Source organism: Microcaecilia unicolor, chromosome 8 (assembly GCF_901765095.1).
Source record: "Microcaecilia unicolor chromosome 8, aMicUni1.1, whole genome shotgun sequence".
In the NCBI taxonomy this organism is placed as follows: domain Eukaryota; kingdom Metazoa; phylum Chordata; class Amphibia; order Gymnophiona; family Siphonopidae; genus Microcaecilia; species Microcaecilia unicolor.
The window spans coordinates 28,663,136-28,675,568 of NC_044038.1; the positions used below are offsets into that span (position 1 = coordinate 28,663,136).

General features: G+C 47.6%; 1 protein-coding gene across 1 annotated transcript in view; it reads right to left on the bottom strand.

The window, feature by feature from the left end:
• The window catches only part of LOC115476124 (acyl-coenzyme A synthetase ACSM3, mitochondrial-like), a 42,751-nt gene that overhangs the window by 14,994 nt on the left and 15,324 nt on the right, over positions 1–12,433 (bottom strand). The window contains exons 7-10 of the mRNA XM_030212300.1: positions 11,240–11,319; positions 7,018–7,141; positions 3,864–3,944; positions 2,011–2,112 (exon numbers count right to left, since the gene is read on the bottom strand). Of these exons, the coding sequence (XP_030068160.1) occupies positions 2,011–2,112; positions 3,864–3,944; positions 7,018–7,141; positions 11,240–11,319 (387 nt within the window). The remainder of the gene's footprint in view (positions 1–2,010; positions 2,113–3,863; positions 3,945–7,017; positions 7,142–11,239; positions 11,320–12,433) is intronic.

The following is a 12,433-nucleotide window of genomic DNA, read 5'->3' on the forward strand; positions in this document are numbered from 1 at the left end:
CACAGCTCCTGAGGAAGAGGAGGAGGAAGAAGAAGAAAAAGAGGAAGAAGAAACCATGATCATAGTCAGAATATAGAACCCAGGATTTCAGGGTTCTGGAAGGAGCCCAGGTACACAGCCCTTGGCCAAAGACTTTCAATACATTGAGTGGCTTAATATAGTAGGGAAGAGATATAACAGGGGAAATCTGAAGAGTCCCAGATCCTAGTACATATTTCCACTGAGGTGCAGCAGGAGGAAAGGGCTGAACTAAAAGTTTACCTACATATTAATGGCATTAGTGAAATTACTTGTTCATCAAGTGCTGTAATTAACAATTATTTGATACAGCTCACAAAAAGATTCAATACAAATTATTTTGGTCCTCAAAAAGAGCATCTATAATCCTCAGGGTGGTGAGAATTCCCAGTGCTCAGAATCTGGCATGCTGTCTGAAATTGGAGGGTCAATCAGTGATGAAGGGGAAAATTAGGAAGCAAGCTTTATATCTATCCATCCAGTCAATAGTCAAGCAGCATTTATATGTTTTGCATCATACTAAAAGTATAACTTTCTTTTTATATCAGGGTGCCTTATCTATATAGAGCCAGATTCAATAAATGGTGCCAAAAGTCCATCACCAGAAAGATCCGCGCTGAAATCGTATTCTATGCTCATATTAGCCCTCTCCTTGTCACTTCATTGGCTCCCTATTCGTTTCCGCATACAGTTCAAACTCCTCTTATTGACTTACGAGTGCATTCACTCTGCAGCTCCTCAGTACCTCTCCACTTTTATCTCTCCCTACACTCCTCCCCGGGAACTCCGTTCACTCTCTCTTATCTGCACCCTTCTCCTCCACTGCTAACTCCAGACTCTGTTCCTTTTATCTTGCTGCACTATATGCCTGGAATAGACTTCCTGAGCCGGTATATCAAACTCCATCTCTGGCCGTCTTCAAAACTAGCCCACCTTTTTGATGCTGCTTTCAACTCCTAACCCTTACTCACTTGTTCAGTACCCATGTTTTACCATTCCCACCATAGCAATTCCCTTATCTCTTATTTGTCCTGTTTGTCTGTCCTAATTAGATTGTAAGCTCTGTCGAGCAGGGACTGTCTCTTCATGTTCAAGTGTACAGCGCTGCGTACGTCTAGTAGCGCTTTAGAAATGATAAGTAGTAGTAGTAGTCTTTGGGATTCTGGAATCTTGCTACTCTTTGAGATTCTACATGGAATCTTTCTACTCTTTGGGATTCCGGAATCTTGCTACTCTTTGGGATTCCAGAATCTTGCTACTCTTTGTCCTTATTTGTCCTGTTTGTCTGTCCTAATTAGATTGTAAGCTCTGTCGAGCAGGGACTGTATCTCCATGTTCAAGTATACAGCGCTGCATACGTCTAGTAGCGCTTTAGAAATGATAAGTAGTAGTATTAGTCTTTGGGATTCTGGAATCTTGCTACTCTTTGAGATTCTACATGGAATCTTTCTACTCTGTGAGATTCCGGAATCTTGCTACTCTGTGTCCTTGTCCCTTATTTGTCCTGTTTGTCTGTCCTAATTAGATTGTAAGCTCTGTCGAGCAGGGACTGTCTCTTTATGTACAGCACTGCATACATCTCGCAACCCCTGAATTCTATAGCATTGCAACTAAATTATGAGAGTGCCTCTGATCCACCCGCATCCCTCCCGTGGCCACACCCCTTTTGGGTTGCATGAGATACAATTTTTGCGTGCATCTGTATAGAATAGTGCTTAGGCAGATGTGCGCACAAATCCAAATGATTGTCAATTCATGCCAAAAATTGGTGACAGTTGGCTCCTTTAAGTAATTTTGTTGTGCGCGCAAAAATTTGGCCTGCAAAATATCAGCGACGTTTATAGAATTCAGTGTAGCAAGATCAAACATATTTCAAGATAAAGCTTAAATTCTGCTAAAGGAACAGCCTTTGCTGAAATGATGGTAAGAAGTTAAAAAGCTCAACCGTATTACCATACAAATCTCATCACATTTGGGAAAATTGTTCCTTACCGTGTAGTGAGTGAAGAGAGAAAACGGTCTGGTGGGTTTTACACGGATAGCGATCTCGCCGTCTGTCCCAGGAGGCAGAATATTTCCATTGTCATCTATAATCTGAAACAATGAAATGCAGTTAGATCAGACTTCATTAAAAATCTACCCAGCCAATATTCAATGCTTCTTAGCTGGAAAAGTACTGATCAGAAACCACAGAAGTGGATAAAACACAAATATCCCACAGAGAATCACACGAACAGATAAGGAGTGGGAACAGAGTCAGGCTCTCCAAGAAGGAGCAGAATCGCTGGATGAGGATGGTAAACTTTAATAAAGGATGACTCAACAAGGTACCTTTTTTAGAGCTTCACAGCTACGTTTAGAAGCAGCAGTAGCAGCGTTCATCACGACCCAAAAAGGTCTTTTTAAAGACCATTAATCTTTAGAGTCCACATATTGTGGATGGCAGATTCCTGAAGAAGGCACCCTGTGTGCCGATACATGGTACCTTGCTGAGTCATCCTTTATTAAAGTTTACCATCCTCATCCAGCGTCTCTGGTCCTTCTTGGAGAGTCTGACTCCATTCCCACTCCTTGTCTATTTGTAAGCAGGGGCATAGCCAGACTTCGGCGGGAGGGGGGTCCAGAGCCTGAGGTGAGGGAGCACATTTTAGGTCCCCCAGCGCCGCCGCCCCCTGCCATTGCCGACCCTCCCCCGCCGCCATTGCTGACCTTGCGCGGGAAGAGGAGGACCTCGGCTGGCGGGGGTTGGGGTCCCCGCCAGCAAAAGGTAGACGGCAGCGACGGCGGATTGGTGGCGGGAAGGGGGGTCGAGAGGGTTGTCAGCAGGGGGGTCCAGGGCCAAATCTATGGGGGCCCAGGCCCCCGTGGCTACACCACTGTTTGTAAGTACTGATCAGAGCCATGGCTGGAATTTCAGTGGCATTATTCAGACAGTGCCACTGAAAACCATTGCAGATCACCCTAGCATGATCCAGGTAGTGCCAGGATAGTCCATAGACAGAGGGAGGGCGATCCTCTTAGTTATCCAGGTTGCAACGATATTCAGTCCATTAACCGCTAGGCGCTAAATTCAATATATGATGCCAAAAAATCTGCACTGAAAAAAAAAATCAGCACTAAACGGTATTCCATAAAGTGCGCCTGAACATTGGTGCCCTTTATAGAATAGTACATAGCACCGGAATCCGTGCTCAACTTTGGGCGCAAGGCTTTACACCAACTGAAACCTGCTGTAAATCCCGGCATGCATATTGGGTGCGGATCCCCCTAATTCTATAACACTGCGTGCATTTTAATGGAAGACCCCTGACCTGCCCATGCCCCTCCCATCGTTACACCTTCTTTTCAGATCCGTGCAGAAACATTTAGGTGCTATTCTTTTTTTTTTTTTTATTTTTATTAACATTTCAGTTATGTCATATACATAAATTGGAATTTAAAGAAATATACAATATTGAAATAAACAAATGCAAATTTGTTTGTCCACATTAGTGATCCAAGAACTAGGAACTGAAATTAAAACAAGATAACTGAGGCGGCTTCCCACCTCAGTCTACTCGAATTCAAAAAGAAAAACTTTTTACAACAGGAAGGGCAAGAAATCAAGTCGGGGCAGCCAATATAGCATACAATCCAGACAAACAGCACATTACTCTTTACTAGCTATAAATTCTGCAAGTTTTCCCAGTTCAAAGAAAATATAATTAGTGGATTCTAGAGAAATATAACATTTACAAGGAAATTTAAGTATAAAGGTTCCACATTCAGGTGCTATTCTTTGACTTGGCATGCACTTATTATTATTTGGCTTTAACTCTGCTAGAAGGAAAGGTCAAAAGCTCTACCTGAACGTCATAAGCTGCAGTTGCTTTCCCCATGGAGCCAGGCTTAATTTTCATTCCTTTGAAAGTTCCACAGGCCAGCACCTGCACCAAAAGGAACTCAGTAAAGAAAGCTGATCTGTGCAGACTCTCATACTTTAAGAAAAAATATTTCTGTTCCGGTCAGGCAACAAAGACCATCAACCTCTTCTCTTGTTTCCTTGAATATATTTCCTGAAACATCACAGGAGGCCAGGAAAAATGTCTTCTGGAAACATTACTTCTTTTCTAATATATATATAAAGTACAATCAAGCACTTCAAAGCAGGGCTGCCGAGAGACTGGGCCGGGACCGGGGCAAGGCCGCCCCCACCGAGGTCGTCGTCCCCCCCCTCCTTCCAGCACTGAGCCGGGCCCCCTGAATTCAAATCACAGCGCCTCACTTCACTCCATGTGAAAACGCAGCAGCGGCAGTCTGCAGATCACCTCCCTTCGGGCCTTCCCTGCTGTGTCCGGCCTTCATCTGACGTAACTTCCGTGAGGGCGGGACACAGGGAGGGAAGGCCCAAAGGGAGGCGATCTGCAGACTGCCGCTGCTGCACTTTCATATGGAGTGAGGTGGTGAGGCGCTGTGATTTGAATGGAGGGGGCCCGGCCTGGTGGCGGACGGTCGACGGAGTCGAGGGCGGGCGGGTGGGACTGCGGCGCTGGGCCCCACTTGGAGGCCCGGGCCAGGGAAATTTTGTCCCCCCTGCTTCAAAGGAAAACAGTCTAGTCCACATCACAGGAGTATAAGACAATAATAATAAAAAAGGAAAAAAAATGATCATATACGGAAAACAAGACTAATTGGTCATTTCAACCTGGACAACAAGTGAGCCAATATTAATTATACCACACATGATAAACATCAATCTTTCCACTTGCTCAGGTTCAAAGAAGACATATTTAACAACCAATGAGAAGCGATTAAACATTTAGGGTGCCTTTTACTAAAGTGTGCTAGCATTTTTAGTTTGCCTAAAAATCAGCTTGTGCACCTTGAGTAAAAGACCCCTTTATGCGGAAATTGAAACCACTGCACCTATTCTGTCACCTTGCTTAGGTAACAGAATGCAGTGGGCTACTGAGGCAGGGCAGGGCCAGATTAAGGCCAACTGATGCCCTAAGTACAGCTCAATAATGGTGCCCCTTGGCCCTTCCATTGCTTCACTGAAAAGACATTGAGTCTGAATGACTTTTCAGTTAATGGGGAAGTTAAAAGTAGCCAGTGGCGTTCCTAGGGGGGGGGGGGGGCTGACACCCGGGGCGGATCGCCGATGCGCCCTGCCCCCTGGGTGCAGTGCTCCCCCCAGCGCGACGCCCCCCCCGCGAAAGAACCCCCGATCCCCCGGCGAAAGAACCCCCCCCCGGGTGCACGCCGCTGGGGGGGTGGGGGTGCCGCGCGCCTGCCGGCTCTTCGTTTTCATGCTCCCTCTGCCCCGGAACAAGAAGTAACCTGTTCCGGGGCAAAGGGAGCATGAAAACGAAGAGCCGACAGGCGCGTGGCACCCCCCCCCCCCAGCGGCGTGTACCCGGGGCGGACCGCCTCCACTGCCCCCCCCCCTTGGTATGCCACGGATAGTAGCACATTTTAATGGGGAAGAAACCACAGCTGTCTGCAAAGATTCATACACATTACTACAAAGGGGCCTAAAGCCTTTTCTAGAAAAAAAATTTCCAAATACCAGAATGAAAGGGGTCTAATAAGCAAAAAATAGAACAAGTATTTTAAATCACTTGCTTCAACTGAGTCAATGACAGAGTGGATAAAGTGGACAGTAAATAATTAGAACTTATCTGAACTTCCTGCGTTTGTACATCCTCCTTAGTACTGAGGGCAGCACAGCTTAATGCGACGTTTGCGAGCCCTTGGCCCAGAGGCGGCTGTGTGAGGATCACTCAACCACCTCTGGGTAGACGGAGTCCCAAGAGTAACCCAAAGAACTGAACTGGATTGCAAGTGGAGGTGAACTAAGGTAGCTTTAATGGCAGCAAAAGAACACAAGGCTAAAGGCAAACAAACGGCTCAGCAATAGTGTAAGGGAAGAGAGGACAATAAGCAGCCTAGCTGCACATCCTAACACTAGCTAAAGCAAAACAAAACCTTAAGCATACAGTATTGACAAATACTAAGACAGCCTAGCTGTACAAGAAAAGCAAACACAAGAGCACAAGAGTCTAAGCAAAAGGCCCACCCTGGCGGGCAACAGAATGCAGTAGCACTTAGCTGGAAGCAGTGAGACCGCTGGCAGTCAGACAAAGGTTCATTCTGTCAGGACTCTCATGTAAGCTGTGGGACCTCCACAGCAAGCTCTCTCAGAAGAAGGAGATAAGCAGTAGCAAAGCAAAGGAAATCAAAATAGTCTCTTGTAGAAGAAAACAGTCTCTGAAACGCCTGGGCCGAATGCTTCCAAGGCAAGCAGGTCAGTAGCAGCCTCTGAGAAGCATGAGCCGAATGCTCCCAAGGCAAAAGACACACAGGCACAGCGTAGCAACCAGGAACAGGCCACATGGATCCCTCCACACTCCAAGTACAGCCACCACGTCCAGGGATACTTCTCATCCCAGCACACACAGTCCAAAACACAGCACAGGGCCTAAACACTGCAGCCAGCAACCAGGGACTCACTGGGGACGACTGGGGACTCAGCTGAAGCCAGGGCAAGAAGTTCTGAGGACTCCAAGGCTTGGAAGCAGGCTTCACTGGAACAGAGCTCTCAGGACTTGGAAGCAGGCTTCATTGGAATAGAGCAAGAAGGAGAAAGCTACAGCAATGCTTCAGGCCATGGCCTGACAAGGAAACAGCAGATTGAACAAGCAGAGCCTCAGGCAGGCCTGAGCTCAATCAAGGATTATTGCCAGAACACTGAGTGCACACAGAAGCCAGCTTAAGAAGGGCTCATTACTGATGACATTACTAGCTTGACTTTCACCACTCTACAGTGACCCCACAGGTCACTGGCTAGCAGTGCAAGTAAAACTAGTGGGTCTAGATGGAATAGGGCACTGACGCGCAAGGCACGGATGTCGACGACCGTGACACTTAAATTACATAACTGTTGAACTTTAGGTTACATGTGTGCCACCCCCACATCTTTGCTCTTTGGGAAGTTCCATAAATGTGATTTTATCTTACTGTTTCTGTTTGGCCATAGCCTTCATAGATATCCAGTCCAGTATGGGTTTTCCACTGTTCCATTACTTCAGGGTTCATGGGCTCACCTACACTAAGGCAGTGCTTCAGACTCTTGAACTTGTAACTTTGTAGACATGCAAAAGAAAAAAATATGCCATTTAAAAATCAGCAGATAATTTTGCTTTGGGAAAGAAAGAACTGCACTGCCCTCAGTTTGCTATTAGCATATAAAGGTCAGGTGTAAAAGGGCTAGAAAGGACCTTAGTGGTTCATGTGGACCAGTCCATTGCTGCCACTCAGTTGTCCAGTTTAAACTCATTTCTTCTTGTCTTGTTCACAGAGGATATGGAGAACAATAGATCAGTAGACTCACTGTAACCACTGTTCACTGTAAGTTGAACTTGAGTCCTCCAACTGCACAGCTCCCAGTGGGGGTGGGGTGGGGGTGCTGCTTCAATATTATGTTTCAATGGCTAGGAACAAGCAGGTTACCTTGACTCCTGCAAAGCTTGCCTGTGTTTCACTATTGAAAATGTGATACTGAAACAGACACCCCCCCCCCCCCCCCACACACACTGGCAGGGCTGCAGGTGGAACACTCTTGCTCAGCTTAGGCTAGTGGTTCCCAAACCTGGTCCTGGAGGCACCCCAGCCAGGTTTTCAGGATACCCACAATGAAGATTCATGAGAGAGATCTGCATGCACTGCCTCCACTGTATGCAGATCGATCTCATGAATATTCATTGTAGGCAGTGGCGTAGCAAGGGCGGGGCGGTGGGGGCGGTCCGCCCCGGGTGTCATCGGGTGCGGGGGTGCTCCGCTCCCGCTGCTCCGCCTTTAAAATTTTTTTTCAAAGCGCCGGAGACTGGCAGGCAGCGCGCCTCGCGTCTGCCCTGCTAGTAAAGAAGATCTCGCTGACGTCGTCGTCCTTCCCACACTGAGTCCCGCCCGCCCTCGCGGTAATAGGAAGTTGCCTCAGAGGGGGCGGGACTCAATGTGGGAAGGACGACGACGTCAGCGAGATCTTCTTTACTAGCAGGGCAAACGCGAGGCGCGCTGCCTGCCAGTCTCCGGCGCTTCGAAAATTTTTTTTTAAAGGCAGGACAGGGTAGGATCAGCAGGACAACGATCTCAGCTGTCGGGGTCGAGGGGGTGGGGGACTCAGAGGGGAGAAGGGGATTGGAGAGGGGTGCTTAAAGGGGATTAGGGAGGGTGGGAGAGCATCAAGGAGGGGAGAAGGGGATTGGGGAGGGGTGGGGGACCTCAGAGGGGTGCTTAAAGGGGGTTAGGGAGGGTGGGGGAGCTCAGGGGTGCTTAAAGGGGGTTAAGGAGGGTGGGGGAGTTCAGAGAGGGGAGAAGGGGATTGGGGAAGGGTGGGGGACCTCAGAGGGGTGCTTAAAGGGGATTAGGGAGGGTGGGGGAGCTCAGAGAGGGGAGAAGGGGATTGGGGAGGGGTGGTGGCGCTCAGAGGGGTGCTTAAAGGGGATTAGGGAGGGTGGGAGAGCATCAAGGAAGGGAGAAGGGGATTGGGGAGGGGTGGGGGACCTCAGAAGGGTGCTTAAAGGGGGTTAGGGAGGGTGGGGGAGCTCAGGGGTGCTTAAAGGGGGTTAGGGAGGGTGGGGGAGTTCAGAGAGGGGAGAAGGGGATTGGGAAGGGTGGGGAGCTCAGAGGGGTGCTTAAAGTGGGTTAGGGAGGGTGGGGGAGCGCAGAGAGGGGAGAAGGGGATTAGGGAAGGGTGGGGGAGCTCAGAGGGGTGCTTAAAGTGGGTTAGGGAGGGTGGGGGAGCGCAGAGAGGGGAGAAGGGGATTAGGGAAGGGTGGGGGAGCTCAGAGGGGTGCTTAAAGGGGATTAGGGAGGGTGGGGAGCTCAGAGAGGGGAGAAGGGGATTGGGGAGGGGTGGGGGAGCTCAGAGGGGTGCTTAAAGGGGATTAGGGAGGGTGAGAGAGCATCAAGGAGGGGAGAAGGGAATTGGGGAGGGGTGGGGGAGCTCAGAGGGGTGCTTAAAGGGGATTAGGGAGGGTGGGGGAGCTCAGATGGGTGCTCAGAGAGGGGAGAAGGGGATTGGGGAGGGTGGGGGTGCTCAGAGGGGGGAGGGGAGTGCTCAGATGGGAGAAGGGGTCTGAAGCTGGAATTGGGGTCTGACAAGGGGGCAGGAGGGAAAATGGGTCCATGCCTGGGGCAGGTGGGAGAATGGGTCTGGGGCTGAAACGGGGGGGATGCAAGGCAAGTGGTGGATGAAGGGGACTTTAACTGGGGGCTGAAAAGAGGGGGCAGAGAGAGAGGGGACAGATCCTGGATGGAAGGGGGGCACGTAAGGGAGGGCAGACCCTGGACAGATGGGAGAGGGAGGGCAGAAGGATTGAAGGGGCAGAGAGAAAGGGCAGATGGTGGGTGGAAGGAGAGAGAGAAAGAGGGCAGACTGGGGCAAATGGTGGATGGAAGGAGCAGAGATAGAGGGCAGATGTTGATGGAAGGGGGAGAGAGAGATGGCAGACTGGGGCAGATGGTGCCTGGAAGGGGCAGAAGTGGATGGAAGAGAGAGAGGGCAGACAGTGGATGGAAGGGGCAGAGAGAGAGGGCAGACACTGGATGGCAGAGAGAGAGCGAAGACAGATGCTGGATAGAAGGAAGACAGTGAAAAGATGAGGAAAGCAGAAACCAGAGACAACGAACTGTAAATATATATTTTTATTTTTTTTGCTTTAGGATAAAGTAGTATTGTAGCTGTGTTAATAAATGTTTATAATAGAACATGTAAATAAGGTAATCTTTTTATTGGACTAATTTTAATACATTTTAGTTTCGGAGAACAAAACCGCCTTCCTCAGGTCAGGATAGGACACTGTAACAGTACTATACTGAATTGACCTGAGGAAGGAGGTTTTGGCCTCTGAAAGCTAAATGTATTAGTCCAATAAAATGGTATTTTATTATCTATATTTGTTTTATTTCTATTTGTTAATTTGTAAAGTGGTGATCGGATTTGTTAGTTTTTTCAAATTTACATCCACTGTCTTTATATTTTGCACAGTACTAGGGGACATTTTCTGTTTCTGTGGTGTTGCATTGTATGCAGAGTCTGGCATCGGGGGTTCAGTTTAATTTTTGTCTAAATAGAAAGTTTATGATTACTTATTCTATAGTGGATTAGGGTGTATCTGTGTTTGTGAAAAAGACATGGCTTTCGGTTGGCATTGACTGTGCAGGATCGACGATCTGTACTAATCTGTCTGTTTTCGTTTTACAATAGGTGAATTGATGTTCTAGTGCTCACTGTAGTGTTTAAGATGCTTTCCTTTTCCTTGTGTGACTCGTACAAATTACTGCTTATGGTATGGTAGAATTGCTCTATAGGTCCTGAGTGTTTTGTATTCTCGGTATGCCTAGTACTGGATTGGGGGGGGGGGGGGGTGTTAAAAAATGACCGGCCCCGGGTGTCAACTACCCTAGCTACGCCACTGATTGTGGGTATCCTGAAAACCTGACTGGCTGGGGTGCCTTCAGAACAGGCTTGGAACCACTGGCTTAGAGGGAACGGTGCTTGTAAATATTTTGTCAACAGAGAGGACTTTGCATTTTCTCATGGATTAATCTACACTGACATTAATATGACCAAAATAATCAGACCACTTTACCAATATAACAAAGTGATTGTCTCAGAGGAACAAAAGCGGCTGATATTCAGCCAGAAGTGCTCAGCATTTTGCTGACCGCTGCCAGCGTTATTCCCAGACAGTCTATGTTGGGCACTGTTCAGGCTTCGGCATTGAATAAGCTGTTTTGAGAAGCTGGTTAGTGCCTCTCCGGTTAAGTCCAATATTCAGCACTGAACCGACTATGGGTTACCACATAAGGTTAGGGCAGTCTTGTATGCTGTCTCATTTATGTGGTTAACTGGTTGGTTAAGTGCTGAATACTGACACTTAGCCGGCCAAGTGCCAACTGTGCCATTTCTGGCCCATTAAATATCAACCCCCAAATGTGTAGGAAGTTACAGCCATTAATACCCTGAGGGTTCAGCAGCTCCTGATCAGCAGATGCATTACAAGCTCAGTGTTTATAGGAATCTTGTTGGTTTGTTCCAGAAATATTATGATTCTTACTTAGAATTTACTTTCCTTGATTTCATGGAGTAGGAATTTCTTGTTGCCAGAACCTTGTTCACAGTGTATTTGTAAGAATGCAGGAACGGATGAGTATTTCAGTAGCATTCGGGGCTTACCTGCTAAGGTCCTGCTGCACCAGCATCCGATAGGCAGTTGGAGCGGAGCAGAAAGTTGTTATAGGATATCTGGAGAGAATCTGGAATATATTTAGAATAACTTTCTCTCACAACTGGAAAACAAGATTTACCTGTTAACAAAGGAGTTAATTTACTCTTTTGGAGGAAAATAATGGCCAAAGGTCAGGAGTTCTCAATTTATCTCCTCTCACAGAAGGACATGGTATGCTGGTATTTACTGGCTTTTCAAAGTTATTTGCAAGGACCTGAAACAAGGTATTTGGGCCTGTTTTAGGCAGAGTCAGCCTATACTCGCCATTATCATGCTTCGTTTCCTCTCTGCTCTCACTCACAAGTGACTATTCATCCCCTGGAGAGTGGCTTTTATTATCCTCTTTAAGGCCTCTATCTGAATATATTTCCTTTTACTCATAGAAGTCTGACTAGCCTCTATTTCGTCTGCCTAGCTTCCACTACTTCTTAAGCGGTAACGGAATTCAAAATTGCATGGGATATAAACAAAGGAATCCTGTTTAGAAGGAATCGATCCAAAGAAGCTTAGTGGAGACTAGGTGACAACACCGGTAATTGGGAAGCAAAGCCAGTGCTGGGCAGACTTCGACAATCTGTGCCCTGATCGTAGCTGAATAGATTTGGATGGGCTGGAGTGGAGCTTTTCAAGGGCTTCGACCGACAACTTCAGAAGTTTTAGAACAAGGACAGGGCTAGGCAGACTGGTATCTAGGTGTGTGTATGCATATATACGTTGTACGTGCAGGACGTCAGACTCACAGAAACAGAACGAAGCCTTGCAAATCAGCAACGCGGCCGCGCCGGAGAAGAGGACCTCAGAAACAGAAGCCTGCGCAGCCTTCTACATGGAATGTTGCTAGTGGAATAGCAACATTCCATGTAGAATCTCCAATAGTAGCAACATTCCATGTAGAATCTCCAATAGTATCTATTTTATTTTTGTTACATTTGTACCCTGCGCTTTCCCACTCATGGCAGGCTCAATGTGGCTTACATGGGGCAATGGAGGGTTAAGTGACTTGCCCAGAGTCACAAGGAGCTGCCTGTGCCTGAAGTGGGAATTGAACTCAGTTCCTCAGTTCCCCAGGACCAAAGTCCACCACCCTAACCACTAGGCCACTCCTCCACTGTTGCTACTATTTGAGATTCTACATGGAATGT